The following is a 20299-nucleotide window of genomic DNA, read 5'->3' on the forward strand; positions in this document are numbered from 1 at the left end:
TGATTTTTCTAGATACTGTTGGGTTTATTTCATGCGCAACAAGTCTGAAGCTTGAAATTTCGGGAATTTAAAGCTTTAGTTGAGAATCAGTTTGACAGGAAAATTAAAGCTTTGCGAACTGATAATGGCAGTGAGTTTTGCTTTTGTAAGTTCAGGCAGTTTTGTGCAACACACGAAATTGCAAGGCAAAAAACTACACCTTACACACCCCAGTAGAATGGAGTGGTTGAACATCTCAATTGGTCACTGCTAGAGAAAGCTAGGTGTATGTTGAATAAGACAGATTTGGGGTCTGAATTTTGGGTTGAAGCTACTGCAATGGCTTGTTATTTGAAGAATCGGTCTCCTACCTCTTCTGTTGAAGACATGACGTCGTATGAAGCTTTTTATGGTAAGAAGCCTTATCTATTCTTTATTCGGGTTTTTGGTTGTGATGCATATGTGCATGTGCCAAAGGAGAAAAGAAGCAAGCTTGATAGTAAATCTGAGAAATGCAAGTTTGTGAGGTTCAAATGGCATCAAGAGGTACAAGTTGTGGAATCCTGTGAGTAGAAGTATCATCTACAATAGGGATGTTATTTTTAGAGAGGTAAAACAACCTATGAGAGCTCCTAAAGATCTTGAACAGTCAAAGAAAGTTCAGTTTGATGTGACTACAATAGAGCAAGAGAAGGAGGTGACTCCTAATGTTGCTGCAGAGACTGATAATGTAAAGCCTACATAATCTGATCATGAAGATAAATTTGATATTGTGGTTGATGAGGGTTATGTGGATGGCTCAAAGGAAGATTTTGATGATGAAGTTGTGGTGTCACCAACTTTGAGAAGATCTACAAGAGTTAGAAGGGCACCAGTTCGTTTCTCTCTAAGTGCCCTGAATGGATTGCATGCTTTGAATGTGACAGGTGATGAACCTAGAAATGTAAATGAAGCAAGAGCCATGGAAGATGCAAATCTATGGGAGCTTGCAATGAATGAAGAAATGCATTCGCTGTACAAGAATAATACATGGGCTTTATGTAAATTGCCTAAGGATAGAAAGGCAATTGGTTGCAAGTGGGTGTTCAAAAGAAAGCTGCAAGCAGATGGAACAATTGCAAAATATAAGGCGAGGCTCGTTGCAAAGGGATTCTCGCAGATTGAGGGTATTGATTATGGTGAGACTTTCTCTCCTGTGGCCAAGTTAACATCAATCAGGTATGTTCTATCTATTGCTGCTGCGTATAATCTTGAAATTGAGCAACTTGATGTAAAGACGGCATTCTTACATGGAGATTTAGAGGAGGAAATTTACATAAGGCAACCTGAGGGGTTTGTATGTAAAGGGAAGGAAGACTTGGTGTGTAGGTTGAGGAAGTCTTTGTATGGGCTTAAACAATCACCAAGGATGTCGTACTAGAAGTTTGACTCTTATGTTCTTTAGCATGGTTTTAGCCACAGCAACGTGGATCACTGTGTGTATGTAAAAAGGTTAGAAAATGTCTTTGTTATTTTAACCTTATATGTAGATGATATGTTGTTGATAGGGAATAGCAATGAGTTAATAAACTTTGTGAAGGGTTTGTTGGCTGCACAATTTGACATGAAGGATCTTGGAGCTGCAAATTTGATTTTGGGTATTCAAATTACAAGAGATCGTCAGAGTTGTAAATTGTGGTTAGAGCAAAGAAAGTACATTAAGGAGGTGTTGAAGAAATTCAACATGGCAAACTGCAAACCGGTGAAGAATCCTATGACTTTGGGAGTGAAATTGTCTACTGATCAATGCCCTAAGTCTAAGGAAGATGTTGAAGAAATGACACATGTGTTGTATGCTGGTGTTGTAGGTATTTTGATGTATGCCATGGTGTGCACGAGACCTGATATTACACAAGCAATGAGAGTTTTAAGTCGTTTTATGTCAAATCCTGGCAAGGAGCATTGGAATGCTATAAAGAGGGCATGGTGACTGGGGATGAGCTAGGTGTGATAGGTTTTGTGGATGCTGATTGGCTCAATAGTAGGCATTCTACAAGTGGGTATGTATTAACTCTATTTGGAGCTGCTATTTGTTGGATGAATAAAAGGAAAAGTACTGTGGCTTTGTCATCGACTGAGGCAAAATACATGGCATTGACACATGCTAGCAAGGAAGCTATGTGGCTTCAAAGATTGAGTTTAGAGCTTGGTTTCAAGGTTGATGCTGTGAAGATAGGGTGTGACAATCAAGGGGCTATTTACTTAGCCAAGAATCCTGCCTTTCATTTGCGATCAAAACACATTGGCATACAATACTATTTCATCAGGCAAAAGGTGGAGGAAAAATTGGTGTTGTTAGAGAAGGTTGATACACTTGTTAATGTTGCAGATTTTCTTACCAAGGTTGTGAGCTTAGCAAAGTTTACATGGTGTGTTAATAAGGTAGGCGTTCATTGTGTGAAGTATTCGCCAAGTGGGAGAATGTTGGAGTTGTCGACTACTTCAGCATTAATGGGTTATACAGATGCATTCGGTGGTCCTGCTGACCAGTCAGCAAGGGGAGGCCTTGTTCCCTAGTGAGCAGGCAAGGGTCATAGGGGTAGCCCCCCGGGCCCATAGGTAGTTTGGGCCTTTTCCATGTATAACCGCTAAAGGATTTCTTTAAGTTATTAATTCCTTATTGGGTTGGGTTAGGAATAAGAATCCTTGTGAAACTAGGTTTTGTCACTTAAACCTAGTATATAAACATATTTTTCTCTTGTTATGAGTGTGATAGCCATCATAGGACAATTCATTCATTGTAAACGAGAGAGGTGAGGAAGTATTGCAATAATATTGACTCGGCTAGAAGTAGCCCATATTGGGTGAACCAGGGTAAATCGTGCATGTTATTTTCTCTGTGTTTACTGTCTGTGATTTGTTTTATTGTTATTTTGTTCTTGTTATTGTCTCTATTTCGTTCAACCAGGACCTGGGAGCTTCACTGGGCCGGGTTAACATTTTTCCTATCCACTCAAAACCCTAGAATTTGGGATGATGATCAACAAACAATTGAAGGTCAAGATGTTGGGGCCTTTGAAGAAAAAGTGTCAATGAGTGCAATGGTGGCGACGGAGTTGATTTATGGTGAGTGAATCAACCAGAAGTCGAAAAAAACTAGCAACGAAAACAAGTAGCTTTTACCAGCGATTGGCGAGGCTAACAGGGGTGTGATGAGGTGGGTTTTGGTTGAGAGGAAGAGGGGAGTATTTTCGAGGTGATGGAGAGGGTTGTCGACATCAGCGTCAATGGGATCTAGTCTGGAATGCTGTCGTCGGTGTTGGTGAGATCTGGCCAAAATCGAACTGAAATCTTAGGTAGATTTTCTAGAAAATTGGCTCAAGGGACAATTGGGATTGCATTTGGGATGTCGCCATCGCCAACCGATTTGTATTTGGAATGTTTACTAAATTTCAAACCCATAGGGACTTAACTATAATTTTTAAGGGTGTATTTACTAAGTTTTAAAAGTCTATCACCTGATTTGAACTACTGGTCAACCCAGGACCCAACAACTTTACCGAGTTTCACCCTAGGTTGGTTATTAAAATATTGCAAATGAACCACAATGTTATTGTAATAAGTAAACCCAATATTTGAATCCAAAAACTCAAGGAAATGAGCAAACCTCCTCATCAAGAACCCGGCCCGCGTATACCCTGTCGGGCGGGCCGGGTCTTCATTGTAACGCCTCACTTGAGGTACGTAGTTAGTGTTTCTTCTTTTACTCTTATTTGGGTTGGTTTCTTGGTAATATTGTTTGGTTGACCTTTGATTGAGTGTTATGTTGAATACTTGCCCTGAAATTGGTTGAAAATAGAAGAAGATCAGTTTTCCAAGCTTCGCCGCGGCGAAGAGGTGTTGAAGCCACGGGGAAGCTGCTGGATAGTTTCGCCGCGGCGACAGAAGTTTCTTCGCCGCGGCGACAGGCCGACCAAAATGTTTGTTAAGTTTTAGATATTTTCTTCCCTAAAGGCAATTTGACCATTCTACCCCTAATTAGCAGGAAAAGTGGGGAGTAAAATGTAAGGAATTTTCATGGAAAATATGTTGCTATGGGGGTGTGTTTGTAATGAATCAAAGGATATAGATAGAATTCCTAAAGAAGAGTAAGGGCAAAATGGGAATGCTTGTGTATAAATTTCATTAAAAGGAATTAAGACATTGCAAACCCCTCATTCTTCTTCTCCAACGCCACTTTCCTCTCTTGCTTCCTCTCAATTTCTCTTTCTTTTGATCAAGGAGTTTTAAAGGGCTTTTGGAGTGATTTGGGGTAGAAAATCAACCTAAGGCATCCTAAGGTAAGGATTCTTGCTTTGGTTGTGAAGCTTTGTGAGTTTTAGTATATATTGAATATTGAGGGTTTTTGTTCTTTTGTTTAAGAGTAGAGAAAAAGTCAAGCAAACCAAGTGAAAGGAAGAGTTAGTGAAATCTCTCCATAACAAGGTAAGTAAACCCCAACCCAAGTTGAGATTTGGGAATTTTCTTGATTAGGGTTTTGATAGCACTTATGTATGTATGTTATATACATGTTATATGCCATGTTATTGAGGCTTAAATAGAGATTTCTAGTGCTTTGTGATTGTTTATACATTGCAAATATAAGAAGTGAGATGTGGGTTGGAAAGGTAGTTTGAGATGGAATTGAAGGGGTTTGAGGAATCCTTTTGGAAGTGTCTTTCTTTGGCAGGATATGTGGCTATGTGAGGGGGTTTCTCCCCATTTTGGATGGTTAGAGAAAGATTTAGAATTATTGTTATAGTAGAGTTTTATTATGCACTTGAGTTGTTTGATGAAATGCCTAATAGAGGTTTGAGTATGAGTAGTGAACCTTAATTCTTGCAACATTGCATGTTGGCATTTCATAAGTGCATTAGTGGAGATGAACCATCCATAAGCATTAATTGTGCATTGAGAAGTGACCTAAGAAAGAGTAGGAAACTTTGTGTATGCACTTGCTCTATGAGTAGAGAACTTTGTGGATGCAACTACTCTAAGGGTAGAGAGAATGAGAAGTGCTAGAATAGAGTGAATGAGAAGAGTATTAGAAATGGGTTGATGCTTTGTGATCATCACCCGACAGTTATGAGAATCGGGTTGATGCTTTGTGATCATCACCCGACAGTTATGAGAATCGGGTTGATGCTTTGTGATCATCACCCGAATAGCCATTAGAAATGGGTTGATGCTTTGTGATCATCACCCGATAGGTAGTAGAAACGGGTGGATGCTTTGTGATCATCACCCGGTTAGTTATTAGAAAGGGGTTGATGCTTTGTGATCATCACCCGACATTTATTAGAAGTGGGTTGATGCTTTGTGATCATCACCCGACAGTGATTAGGAACGGGTTAATGCTTGGTGATCGTTACCCGAAAGTCATGAGGAACGGGTAGGTGCTATGTGGTCTCCACCCGATAGTTACGAAAACCGGGTAGGTGCTTCGTGATCCCCACTCGGTAGTCACTAAGAACGGGTTGGTGCTGTGTGAATTCCACCCGATAGTCATGAAGAGTGAGATGGTGCTGTGTGAACGCCATCCGGCCGTACCTCCGGTAAGATGAGGCCATGATGTTTAGTAAGAAACAACAGAAAGTGTGAGGAAAGAATTAAGAGTAATACATACGGGGATAGACAGATAGAGGGTTTTACTTACTGAGCATTATTTTGTGCTCGCCCCATTATTTTCCTTTGTGGATGCAGGATCTAAGTGTTGATGCAGTCGGAGGGGCGTCGGCAAGCGAGGAGCAATAGCTACACTGTTTCCCCTGTTTGTCTTTTAAAATGACTTTTTGTAAACAATACTCTTTGTATATAAAAGACATATGACTTATAATGAAAAGAAAGTTTTTGGGCCCAATTTTCTATTGTTATTATGCATGCATTGTATTAGTTTACAATAGTTGTTACATTCATAGACCAACCCAGCAGCCCGACGGGTTGTATATTTTTTTTTTAAAAAACCCATCCAACCCGACGGGTTGGCCGTTGACAAATTTTTTAAAAAAAAATTAATTAATTAATTTTTTTTTCAAATACCCCTTTTACCCTTGAAATATAGCCTTCTTATAACAGTTGGAAGGGTCTTTTTGGTCATTTTCTTTTCCCATTTTTTTTCTATAAATAGGGCCTAAACTCTCATATTTTCTCACATCCCAAATTCTCTCATTTTCTCTATTGAAATATCTCAATTATTCTCTTTGTTGTCAATTTGCTCTCATTTTAATTTTTATTAGTTTTTGCAATTTTCAATTCATATTTCCAAATTCCAATTCTCCTTCTTTAATTTTTATTTCTTCTATATCCAATTTTTTTTTTTTTTTAACTATAATGGATAGATATTTTCATCCCATCAATTTCGATGATGAAGGAAATTATCATAGTCCCCATGAATTTATTAATGTAAATACAGTAGATTCAAATAGTCTCACTTTCCCATTCTCAGAATCCGATACACCTCATAATATTCCCTCCATTCCTCCCCATGCTGCTACAGCTTCTGGTGGTTCTAGAAGTCGTCCTTATAATCATCGTGCTCTTCCAACTCCATCTCATGCAAAAGCAGGTTCATCAACTGCAGTCGAAACCGACGATAGGCACACATTAGACGTTTGGGGGCATTTTGATAAGTTTTACAAGACAGAAAATGAAGTTCACATGAAGAAAGCAAGATACAAGTATTGTAGAAATATTTATAAAGCTGATGCAAGTAATGATACTAGTACTTTAAAAATGCATGCTAATAAACATATTACTCAATATGAAAATACAAAAACCAATCAAACTCAAATAACTAATATGGGTACTACTTGGCATTATAATTTTGATGTATATAGGGAACAATTAGTTTTATATATTGATGCAACTGATCAACCTATTAATATGGCTGAAGATAAATATTTTGAAAGATTTATTAAAAAATCATTTTTTCAAAAATTTAAAAGTTATTTTAAAATTGCAACTAGAAATGATTTAATAAAATTGTCTGGAAAATGAAATTAGAATTAAAAAATAAAATACATAATTGTCATGTTAGTATGGCTCTAAACGCCAATATTTGGAATGATAGAGATAAACAAGATTATATTTGTGTGACTAGTCATTATTTTGATAACAAATGTAAATTAAATAAATCTTTATTGGGATTTAGATTAATGGATGTGGATCATAGTAGTCAACAAATTTATAATAAAATTGTTGAAGTTTTAGAAGATTATGATGTTGTTCATAAAGTGATAAGTTTAACTTTAGATAATGCAAGTTCTAATAGTAGAGCTATAGATTTTTTTAAAATAAATTTTCCTTTTTATAACAATTTGAAGTTTTTTCACCAAAATTGTGCATATCACATTATTAATTTAATGTGAAAAGTGGTATGAAAAAAAAAATTAGAAATAATATTGATAGAATTAAAGATTCTTTAGCTTGGATTACTAGTAGTAATAGAAGAAATGTTAAATTTCAAGATGCTTGTATAAAATCAAATATGTCTCCTAGAACTTTTACATTAGACATGCTTGTTAAATGGAATATTACTTATTTAAGTTTGATTCATGTTTATCTTATGTAAATTTAATTAGTTATTTTGTAACAAATAATAGAGGTCTTCATTATTTGGTAGAGAGTGATTGGCATATAGCTAAAAAATTTCATTCTTTTCTTAAAAAATTTTATCAATCCACTTTACAACTTTCTAGTGTGTATTATCCTACTATTCCATTGGTAATACATACATGATAAAAATTTCAGATTTATTTAAAAAAAACAGAAACAATGAAATTTTAGCGGGACCAATAAAGGCAATGAAATTAAAATTTAAAAAATATTGTAAACTCATTCATTTTCTTTATTGTTTAGCTGCCATATTTGATCCTAGAATTAAATTAGCGCTTTTAAAAAATGGTTTAGACATGTTAAGTGAAAATTTATGAGACAAAGCATATGCCAATCAATTAGGAGAGATAAGAGAGTGTCTTACAGAGGTATTTTTGCAATATGAAATAGGTATGGGAACCAGCAAAGAGGCGAAATACCTGAGGAAGTAGCATCAGAATAAACAAATGAAGACTTTAACTCCTGGAGTGCACTTAATAAGCCGAAGAGGACCAAAACCCGAAGCACAGCCTCCTCTTCAGAAGCATCAACAACGAATGTACTGTCCTCCATGCAGCTACAGAGTAATGAGCTTCACCAATATTTGGGAACCCCCCGACGTGCTACCAGCAAATCCACAACAAAGAGTCAACTTTGATGTCTTAAAATATTGGAAAACCAGAAAATGTATTTTTCGAGTATTATCAAGACTTGCCCTGAATGTTTTCTCTGTTCCTGTCTCAACCGTCTCATCCGAACAAACATTTAATGCAAGTGGAAGAATTTTAAATGAAAAGAGAACTAAACTTTCACAAAAAAATGATTGAAATCATCACATGTCTTCGAGATTGAGAATAGTCGCACCATCAGAATCAATACGAGGTTGTTGACGATACTTTAATAGAATCATTTCAATTTTATAATATATATGATACGGATGAAAGAGGTTCTAGTCAACCCCCAAATTAGTTGTTTTGTAAATTATAACTTTATAACTTGTAAATTAATTGTCAATTATTGTACTCTTTTTTCCTTACCAAGTTTTTGTCTCAATTAGGTTTTTCTTGATAAGGTTTTTAACGAGTCAATAATTGTTGTATTTTCTTATATTATTTTTATATAAATAAATAAATCTAATTTTTCTTATATTACAATTTAATTATATTAAAATTGAATTAATATTTAAAATGTTAACAAAAAAAAATTAATTTAATTGAATTATTGATATTTGAAAAGTTAACTAAAAACAATTATACAAAAGAAAACAAAATTAAAAATTAAAAAAAAAAATCTGCGCAGCCTGACCTGCATCAAAACCTGTCGGGTTAGGGTTGACAAGCCGGGCTAGGCCAACCCTTTTGGCCAAGAGGTAGGCCTAACCCGACCTGTCCTTGTTGAAGGGCCGTGTTAGGCCCAACCCACTGTTTTGCATAACCTGCCACGGGCCGGGCGGGCAAGTTATTTTTCTACCTTTAGTTACAATTTAACTTCTTGTTACTTGAGACAGTGAGTGTCGCTTGACCGTTTTCCAAAGTTACACTTTACATTCCCAAAAGTCCCAATGTATTGTGAAGTCACTCAATTTCAATGTAATGTCAAGAATGTCAAAAACAATATCAGTCACCAGATTAGTTAGTTTTAAGGAGCATTACCAGTTAAGGACACCTTTTTGGCACCTCAAAACTTTAATACTTCTGAAACTGAGGGCATAAAGCAACCAAGAAGAAACCCAACAGGCAACTCGGTTCCTTCAAGAGATCTATAGACTCGTATAGTTCCTCGAGTGTGGAATAGTTATTTGCCTCAGCTGCTCCACACTTGGGTGATAATTCATTTTCAAAATAAAACCAAAACTAGCGCAGTAAGCATAATAGACATAGCATATCAAACCATAACCAGGTGATACAGCACATTCTCAGCCTCTGCTAAGATAAACGATTGAAAGAACATGGTCGATGGAATTGCAATATAATGAATTAGCACATTGACTAAATGTGTACATGTGTGGGCACTAGAATAAAACTACTCTGAGGATAGCCATTCCTATGTTGATTGATGCATAGCATGCATCCAACATGAGGCCATCTCTTCTTGTCTGAGAGGAATCTGATCTCAATGCTGTAATGAATTATGTGCTCATTAGGAAAGTTTAAGAGGAGGCAAAGCATTCATGAAATTTGTTGTATTGTCTTCTTCCCAGCAACTTCAGTGTACCATGATTTCCAAGCTTCCACATAATGAGAAAAAAGGTCTCTAAGAGCTGCAATAGTATTAGCAAAACCAGCAATTAGTACACCTTCCAAATTGTCAACAGTAAGATATTTAAATAGTAAAAGATATAACTTTTAAGAGCATTACTTAAATAAAGTAAACGTCTTTAATGAGCTGACAGATGAAAGATTGAGTCTTCAAATTGAAACAGGAGGCAAAACCTTAACCATCCAGTTCAAATATTTTAACAGCGAATGAACTAACTACTAAGAGTAGATTAAGAAATCATTACTGCTGCATTTTCTTGAAATTCCAGTCTCAACACTCTGTTAGAGACCTGGAAATGCAGATGTCAGGTTAAACAAACTTATTGACCATAACAAAGTGTTGTTGAAAGAAAAGCTCAATATTACTGGAAGAAGCATTTATTAATGTAATCCATATATTGAACAGTCATTCTCAGAAATTACCAATCAAAATTTAAAGGGTCAAGAAGCAGAAATCGGATAACTGACAGATTGATGAGGTACAAATAGTTTGACACCTCCACCAATATCTTTTTATTTACTCGATTTATTTGTTCCCATAAACTCTGATACATCTGTGTACATTAATTGGGTGAATCCTAAACATCAACACTCAAAATCACTTCACAGATCATAATGAAGTATCAGATCATACCTTGGTTGTGATATTGAGGACAATACACAGAAGCTAAACCCTCCCAGTCATATGTCCTCTTTGCATTATTCTTTAAGGGATCAACTTCCGGCACAATTGCCGGAGCAAAAGGACCAAACTGGTAACTGCTTGGACACTGTTTTCCATCATTTTCAACATTGCTTCTATCAACCACCTTTATCAAATCATCAACTTGCAGTTGATTTTCCATTTTAATACTTTGGCTTATATTCCCATCTATCAAAGAGTCCACTTTGTTCCTTTTGAAACTGATGTTAGTAACATCAGTTCCAAATGTTCTCTTCTTAGATTCATTAAGGATCAACGAATCAGCATAACCAATCTCCAACTTTTTAACCCCCAACCACCTGAAAGCTGGCTTCCTGCTATCTGTAGTATGGGTCTGCATAGAAAAAGTTGAAACTTAAGAAAACTGTGTAATTGCATTAGTGTTTAAATAAGTTTGGTCGAATTCTAGAGAACTAAAATACAGATATCAAGTAGTTTCTATATCCTTTGCCAACGAGTACTAATCTATGATATTTTGTTTACCTTCTCAATAAGATTCATGGAAGACAAGACATTAGCAATGTCATACAACCTCCTTACTTTCGCTGCAGAATTAATTAAACAAAATGTCAGTCACAGGAGTTCTCAGTTTCTCTTTATTACAGAGGCGGGTCCAAAAAAAGCAATCTAAGTTAAGACTTCAATTACTTCTCATTATTGATGAATTGTGGGCATCCCCGAGCAGTAACTTTGCAACTTCATCGAGGGTGATCATATCTGCCTGAGAAACAAAACAACATACTATTAATACTTACATTGCAAGATAATGGCAGTCCTAAAAGAAAATTCCTGAGTTTTCACTCACATTAGAGCTGACAAAGAGCCTGACAAAATTCTGTGTTAGAAGCCCAAGAGACTTTTCTCTTCTGCTATCTGTGAAGAAAACATACATATAAGTCTGACTGAAACATGTCACTTAATTGCGTCCGAGTTCTCTGATAATTACAACGTCCATTGCTCATGAATAATGAACACTTATGAGACAAACACAAAGCACCGTCCCCAATTCAAGGGCATATAAAGAACTCAATCCATACGAAAACATTAAAATTAGAGTCACTTTATATCATTAGTCATCAATTTTGCAAACTAAAGCGATCTAAAGCTTTGAGTTAAAGCATTTGCAAGTAAAAAAAAGCATGAGTAGTTATTGTATCCTTAAAAAAAAGTTACATTAAAAAAGAAAAAAAAAAAAAAAAAAACTCCTTCAATTACCGTTTTTTGAAGATTTTGGAAGAGGCCTAGCGTTCACACTATCGCTTTGGCTTCCAGTATTGGGATTAGATGAACTTTCATCCTCTTCTTCATCATCCTCATCATCCGANAAAAAAAAAAAAAAAAAAAAAAAAACTCCTTCAATTACCGTTTTTTGAAGATTTTGGAAGAGGCCTAGCGTTCACACTATCGCTTTGGCTTCCAGTATTGGGATTAGATGAACTTTCATCCTCTTCATCATCATCCTCATCATCCGACACCTTAAATAATAATAAACGCCATGAATTTCACTTCAAAATCCCCCAAAAAAAAAAATTTACCATCAAATTATAGCATTGCAACGACCCTAATTGACCTACTTTTGCATTATTGTTGGCATCGAAGGTAGTGAAAGCATCCCTCAAACCTTCTTCCTACAATCAAACCAAACAAAATCATTTAGATTTTTTCATATAAAATATCAACCTTTAAAAAATAGTATAAACCCGAAAAACAAAATAAAATTACCTTTAGCTCCTGCAAAGCCCTAGGGATTGCCTTAAACCCTTTCCATGTGTATCTATTCTTTGCCCTTCTTGCAAGAACCTAAATTAACCAAATAAGCTTAATTTAATATCAATAGAGATAAGCACAGATTTGCATAATTATAATGAAGTGATTAGGAAAATAGAACCAAAAAAAAAAAAAGGGAAAGAGCAAGAAGCTTACTCCAACGCTTTCCAAAACATTGACAATATCGTAGATTCGCCGTCTCTCGACACCTGCAATCTCTCAAACCAGTTAAATCCTACACAATCACAACGTTTCAAAAATAAATATACGAAATTCAAAATCAGATCAAAACCTAATTTTGTCGCTGCGTCATCAAGACCGATCGACTCAACGCCCTCTCGATTATACAAGCTCAAGAAACTGCAAATAAAGCGAAAAACAAATCAACAACAAGTATAAACGTCAAGAATCATAATGAAACTTCTCCAATCAACAAACAAAAACAAAGAAAAATACTTTGAGCATAGAAGGCCAAGAGATTTCTGTTTGCGGCTATAAGTGTAGTGTCTAGAAGAAGGATCTTGAATCTTGTTGGAAGAAGATTGCGGCATCCTTGAGAGAGTGATAGAAAGAGAATTGTAGAGAGAGGCGGAGCGGCTTGAGAAAGGGGGGAAAGGGGGAGGACCGTTAAGAAGAGAGAGAAGGGGGGTTGACTATTGGCGTTGGCGGGGTAAAAATTTTGAAAGGGAGGGATCTGAAAGGAGGGCGTTGTGGTTTTAAAAGTTTAAAAATAAGAGCTGGATTAGCGGGAATTTGAATTGGGATCTAGACGCGCTCGAGTTTGGTAATGGAGTTACTGTTGTGCCCTGGTTGGGTTTGATGATTGAGGGTGTTTGGTGGTAAATTTGAGTTGGTAACAGAGTCTAACGTAGGCTTGTCGTCCTTGTGGATCTTATTTAAGTGAAAAGATCTGATTAAAAAACGGAACATTCGTCGGTTTGATATTATTTTAACTTCTGTTTAAATCACTTACGTCTCCATTAGTTTTATATACAAAAAAAATTATGGAACTGTTGCCACAAAACACTATGTCACTATGTTTGATAATTGACAGCCACGTGCAGGCCTCGGGTGCGGGTGGTCCAGCGGCTACCATTTATATTTTAATAAAGATTGACTCACAATTCAATCTTATAAATTTTTTTTCATAATCTAATATGACAGTTCGTAATTACTAATTAATCGTAAATGAATAAACAGACATAACTCATTTGCAAGCTGACCAAATTGGGTAATTAGTATTACCTTTTATATTTTGATTAAAAAACATGTAATACAGTACTATATATATATTTTAGAATGTCGAGATCAATTTACGCCCCATTGAATATCCTAGAAACTCAATGAGACAGATGAGTCACAAATATAATAAATGAAAACTTTGTGAGACAATCTCATGTTATGCAGTTACGCAAATACTTCATTAAGACTCGAACACAAAACTTTAGTAATCTAAGATCTTACTATTAGATCATAGCAAATGATTAAAACATGTAATGTTTACTTGTTCTTAAATAATACTCCCTCCGTTTCAATATATATGTTGTTTTAGACTTATTATTTTTTTCTAAAATAAGTGTAGTTTGACAAAAAAGTTGAGCGACCCTCTCTCTTTCTCGTTTTATGGCCCATGTCTCCTCTCTCTCTTTCTCTTTCTTGGTGTGTCCTTTATTTCTAGCAAATTCAAAATCCCTCTTGTCTAATTTTAAATCTATCTCCACAACTCAAACTAACACCGATCTTAGTTCGTTATGAAGAACCATAAACACAGCTCATGTTAGCCTCTTCTACATCTTGCAATTTATAATTTATATATTGTGTTTTTGTTCATTCTTTCAAACGCCATTAACTCTTCACATTTCTCTCTTGTTTCAGATAACCGATATCAAAATGTTCTCCTCTCACCAGCTTCTAGCTCGCAAAGCTTCTATGGGACAAATATAATGACCTTATTTAACTTTTATGAAATTAATTAGCTCACAAAGCAGGAGAGAGAAAATTTGAGTCAGTTTTTGTTAATGTGAAAAGAGTGCTAACAAATTATTGACGAGGATTTATTTATATTAAAAAATTACTTTCTTCTAAGAGAGAAGTATGTCATCATTAATTTATTAAAAATTATATAATTTGTTAAAACGATAGATATTTTGAAACGGAGGGAGTATGTTATTATATAGGAACTAGTTTGAGGCTCGCGCGTTGCATGGGTTGCTTTTAAAACTGGATTTGGACATATTGTTTATCTTTTGGATTGTTTATTTACTTATGAATTTTATGTGAAAAAGACAATATTTTATTGTATGTATTTCTTGATATATTGGATAATAGAATTAATAATAGTAATTTTTTTCATTATTACACATTTATATATACTTATTATTTAATCCAATTTGCTAAAATTAATTATAGTGGATATATATTGTCAAATATATTTAATTCAAAATGTTATTATTAATTATAGTCTTTTTTGTATTGGACATTTTTTGATTAACTTTAACTTGTTATTTTTTGGACCGGATAGTTAATGCTCTTTCAGTTGTTGGGCAGACTGCCGAGTTTTATTTCAACTTTTTTACTGTTGTATGAATTGTTTGGCTAGGTTTTATTTCAATTTTGTTTACTATTTACTTAGGGTATTGCTCAATACATTGTCATCGTCTCTACCTTGCCGTCTTGTATCTTTTTTTTTTTTTTTTTTCGGTTTCTTCCACTACTGTTTTTTGTTTGTTTAAAGCTTCAGCAGTATCTAAACAAATTTTGTAAGAATGTAAGTAATATTTATTTCGTCCCTTTTTCTTTCTTTTTTTGTTTGTAACTATTTGTTTTCGTTCTTTTTTTATTGTTTGATTTGTTTATATTGTGTAGCTTTGTTTGATATACATTGGATAATGACAGTGAGGATTAAGTATTTGTTTGGGCTTTTATAGTTTTGCAAGATTCATTTTTGAAATTTGATTGTAGCATGGAGATCTGAAATAAAGGGTTGAAGAAAGTGAAGCTTTATTTGGTTTTTTTTTAATTGTTTGAGTTATTGTACTGTTGTTCATATTATATTGTAAAGCTGTGTTTAATATACAGCGGATAATGAGAGTGATGATTAAGTATATGTTTGGGCTTTTATAGTTTTGCAAGATTGATTTTATATTTGGCTTTTGTTTTTGTTCTAGCATTGTTGATAGCATGTCAACCTCAAATCAAGCATCAAAGAAAGGAAAGCACCCTGTTAATGTTAATCCTAGACGCTCTATTCGTTTTCACGAAATAGATCATGAAAAGCGAAATAAAGATATTCAGCGTCTTATTGATTCTGTTGTTTATAGTGAAAGTGAAGAAGAAGATCAACGACCAAGATATGTGATTACAGAGAGTTCTCAGTCCAATAGGAAAAACGAAACTCTAGAACAAAAAATTGATTACTTGATTGAACTGATAGAAAGTAAACAAAGCAAGCTTAGTTCTCTTGATAATTCTTGTACCTGTCAATTCAATACCAAAGTTTATATTTTAGTTCGCAGAAATAGGTGTTATCAGCATAGTTGTAAAAGTATTGTTTTTTATATGGATTTTCATTATTGTATTGATTTAATTGTTTTATTTATTTATTTTTGATGTTGTTTTGTTAAACAGATTGAAATTTTAACTTAGAAGAACCATAAACTTGCTTTAAAGCTGGAAACCTTGCTTGGTAAACTTGAAGTGGTATGTTTGTTATGGCTTTTATATTTGTCTGATTTATTGAATTATTTTTATTCGGGATTCATGTTTTTTAAGTAGTGTTGTTTGGAAGGTGTTTTGAATATATGTTCTTTTGCATAACATATATGTGTTTGTTTATATTATAGAACAATTTCATTCTAATAAATTTTTTTATATTTTTGGATAAATAACTTACAAATATTTAATTTTATTGTAGCATGAGAAACATGATGAATCATATTCTGGATCTATGGAGAAATGGAAGGATATGTTTTTGAGTTCAAATGTTTCAAAATTTGCTGAAAATGCAGTGGATATGCCTTGTCAATCAAAACCGCGGAAAAAACGTGGTCGCAAACCCCAAAATTCAACTATCCAGCAAAAGAAATTGGATATATAAGTTATGTGTAATTAGTTTTTGTGAAACTTTGTTGTTTTTTTATAAATTGTAGTGTTGAATATGATATTTACATTTGTATAGTTATGAATTTCTCTTATTTATTGTCTAATTATAATTTATCATGCTTAAAATTAATTAATAGTTGGGTTACTTGTTATCATAATTTATTTTAGGTTATAAAATTGATTTAAGATTAAGCAAATATATATTTTTATTTTTTTAGGTTAATATTATGTATATGTTATTTATTATTGTTCGAATATGGGTTGTTAACAAAAAACTTAAGATGATGTTGGAAAATTTGAATATTGTAAGTTAATGAGAAACAAAAACTGTTGCTATTGTACTGTGGAATTCAATATATTGTTATTTTATTTATTATAAAAGAAATTTGTACATTTACATTCTTCATTTCTTATCGTGATGATTTGCTAGTTCCATTTGCAGCAATATGTAACTCCAACATCATCATATTAGAAATAATAATGATTGTTGAATGCATGATATCCACCAACCTGTCAATGAGATATTTCACTTTCTGTCTTTCGGTATTTATATTCTCTACGTTGCTTTCAACATTTTCTATAATCTGTCTCAATTCATACTGTCTGTTAAGTATTGCTGATTCAACTGTTGAAAAAATAAAAAAATTGTTACTTTATGAAAACTAAACAATTATAGAGTTTATGTATATAAAAAAATATAACCAAATGAGTAAGTTGTCTGGTACCGCTCTCAAAGTTCTCCAGATCTAATGTTTTGTTTGACATTACAAAATACACATGAAAAGTAGAAAGCATCAATAAAAAATCAGTATTTTGTGAATGCATTACGAATACAAATTTGCTTAACCTTATAAATAGATATATTCAAGAGTCAGTTTTAATAGCAATTGAATGAATAGAAAACAAAAAGACATATGTTGAAAAATAATCACAGGGATTGAAGAAGGTAAAAAAAAAAACTGTTGAATAGTGTGCTATGAAATGGTAATAAGTATTTATTTGGTAGTCTAATTATTATTATTAAAAGGATTGGTAAAAATAGTTATGGCAATAGATCAAAACAATTGTTCGAACAATGTTCAAGGAAACAGATTCAATGGTTCGTTAGGCACAATTATCAAGTCAAATTAATAAATTGTTCGTAACTCTTCACATTCTCATAAATGTTTATAACTGTTTATATTAAAGAGCAACACATAACATATACAATGTACCAAAATAAAAACTTATCGAATCATTCATATTCATAAACCCCTTAAATTCACATAAATGCATTTTGAATAACATATAATGTATAAAACCCTTTACATTCACAATTTTTTTTTTTTTTTTTATCATAACGTTGAATAGTAATAGATTAATATTTATTGTCAATATGAAACAAACAACAGCCAATAAGAATAAAGTTTACCACAGTGAAAAGTTAATAATTGGTATTCAAACAATCAAGTTTAATAAATAAGTAATTTTTTTTGTGAATCGTTAGTTTTTTTTCAAACTGTTCATATTTACATTAATATTTGTAATTCTTAAATTATTGTCAAATGAATTTTAGGTATAAAACATTTTAGGTTTATGTAAATTTTGGTTTATCTAAATGAAAATATTTAATGTCAATGTGAAGTTTGCCTTTTAAATTAATAGTGACGTACATGATTGATCAAGCTTCAATGATTAAGGTTGTTAATATATGTTATTCATACAAAAAAAAAAAAAAATAATAATAATAATATGAAACATGAATTATGTTAAGCTATATGTCATAGCAAATCGTTTTTATGTATATATTATAAATCATTATCAATGACGTGCAGTAAAATCTAAAACTCAAAAATCATGGCTTATAACATGGTATCATATGTTGGAAAATCGTTTACATGATATGTTAATTATGTACTTTATTATTATGGTTAGGAAATAGGATTATGCGATTTGAGATTTTTTGTTCAACAATATAATTTTGAATGCACGTATCATCAGTAGGATTAATTTTGAATAATCACTGATATATTAAAATTCAGTTAAATATTATGAATATCCTAATTTGAAGATTCTATTACAAATTGTATTTTACACATACTATTTGGTAATCTACACAACAATTTTGGCAGGTGATATTTTATGGTGTTGTTATTATGTCCAAGTGCACAACACTTTCATCTTGTTTGTCACAAATCCCAAATATCTTTCTTTTGATAAGAATTGTTGCTATTGGAGTCAGGGATTTGAAGGTTTCTCTGTACTTTCTCATCCTGACAAAATAGTATGGCTGTTTGACCAACTTTAGTAGAATTTGTATACCTTTCCGTTCATATATGGTTAGCAGAGCAATTTTGAAGTGATATAATGCTTGCATTGTATTTGTTTTGCAAGCTGCATTCAGCATCGGTAAACCTGTGTGTACATCATGTTCGATGAAGACTAAGTGTGTTCCAAGTAGTAATAAAGCATGCATATTTTTTGCGTTTGCAAACTTTTTTAGAATTGAAAGTCCTTGCGACGTGATTTCTGGTAGCTTGGATCTTTGCTTGTAGATATTTCTTTTACACAGTACTTTTTTTGTATTTGCTTGGTTGTTAAGATATTTGCAACCGCAAAATGTTAGATAAATAAAATGTAATTTATATCTTGTTGTAGTATTTTGATATAGTAATCAATACCACTGGTGTTAGTAGTACTACGTCAACCGAATTGCGCATAGAGTCTGGATGCTTCTTCGAGTTGCTTTAAAAATGATTTGTTGTAGTATATCTGTCGGTAGTTGTAAAATATTATTGATTTGTGTTGTTGAATTTTCGTCAGCCATTGTAAGATTTTTGAGTGTATGAAAACTTTAGATTTTGGATATTTGCGTCGTAGTTTATATAATTTTTTGGTGGATAGTGAATAGTCATTATACGTTATTGTTTTCAATAAAATTGTTAATTGCATCTAGCTTTTAGTATTTTTGAACGTTGATTTTGTTATTGAGCATTGAATTGTATTTGGGTAATTGTACATCATATGTCAAACGATTTATCATGTGAAAATTGTTCGCTAAAGTTAATCTTTATATGTGTCAACATAAACGTATCTTGGAAACATTAGAATCAGTATTAGCTGATTATTAATGTTTGTTAATTATTGATAGGCTAACGGTTTTGTAATAATTACTTGCCATGGTTCACAAAGGCAAATTCTACATTGGCAACATATCTTGATATAGGTATGTTACCGAAACAGTATGTAATAAGTATTGGTCATTGGAAGATTCGTTGTAAATATTCAAAATACATTATACAATTGTTTGGCAAAACGTTGGTATATGTTGTTCTGTAATTGAAATGGCTGGAATATTGTTTATTAAAATTGTTTGACATATACCATTGATAATGACAAGTTTTAATTTTATTTAATAAATTGTTCAGTTTGTTCAACTTGTTTGTTGAATACATAATTATAATGTCGATGTATAATATTTTATTAGAATTGTTTGATTATTTTGCAATTTGATAATCTGCATAATGTTTTATCATATAAGAGGTGTAATTATTCAAAGTTAAAGATTTTTTTAGTAAAAACGATATTGTTAAATTATTGTTCAGCATGTAGGTTATTATACAATAAAATTGTTAAACTTATATTTATAACATTTACAAATAATGAGTTATTTTTGTTAGTTTGTTGTTTTAAGTATTTTTGCAAATTTGGATTGTTGCTATTGTATTTTTGAATGGAATATATTTTTATTTTTATTAATTGTATTGTAAACATCAAAAGATTGTGTACATGGGATTTTTTTCATTTTTGCTGCTGATGAATTCTGAGTTCTCTTTCCTTAGCAGCAATCCTAAACTCCCTCTTGGTTAGATCAGAAATAACACTGATGGTTGACTGCATG

At 33.0% G+C, this 20299-nt stretch overlaps 1 protein-coding gene across 1 annotated transcript; it reads right to left on the minus strand.

The window, feature by feature from the left end:
* Nucleotides 1-9489: 9489 nt before the first annotated feature.
* On the minus strand, nt 9490-13055 carry LOC116138033 (E2F transcription factor-like E2FE). Its single transcript, XM_031423745.1, has 11 exons — nt 12775-13055; nt 12611-12678; nt 12475-12527; nt 12274-12351; nt 12126-12179; nt 11915-12026; nt 11357-11424; nt 11200-11272; nt 11035-11096; nt 10483-10885; nt 9490-9850 (listed from the first exon to the last, which is right to left on the minus strand). The coding sequence occupies exons 1-11, from the start codon at nt 12867-12869 to the stop codon at nt 9759-9761; spliced, it is 1158 nt and encodes a 385-aa protein (XP_031279605.1). The 5' UTR covers nt 12870-13055; the 3' UTR covers nt 9490-9758.
* Between the last annotated feature and the right edge of the window lie 7244 nt (nt 13056-20299).

This window comes from Pistacia vera, unplaced genomic scaffold (genome assembly GCF_008641045.1).
Source record: "Pistacia vera cultivar Batoury unplaced genomic scaffold, PisVer_v2 Contig1099, whole genome shotgun sequence".
Taxonomy (NCBI): domain Eukaryota; kingdom Viridiplantae; phylum Streptophyta; class Magnoliopsida; order Sapindales; family Anacardiaceae; genus Pistacia; species Pistacia vera.

What these genes read in the sequence shown, in the direction of transcription:
- LOC116138033 (XM_031423745.1), bottom strand. Translation starts at nt 12,869, where the DNA reads ATGCCGCAATCTTCTTCCAACAAGATTCAAGATCCTTCTTCTAGACAC. An exon ending in CTTGGCCTTCTATGCTCAAA is followed by an intron (nt 12,679 to 12,774) that starts GTATTTTTCTTT and finishes CTTTATTTGCAG; the next exon opens with TTTCTTGAGCTTGTATAATC. An exon ending in TCCTCAATATCACAACCAAG is followed by an intron (nt 9,851 to 10,482) that starts GTATGATCTGAT and finishes ATACTATTGCAG; the next exon opens with CTCTTAGAGACCTTTTTTCT.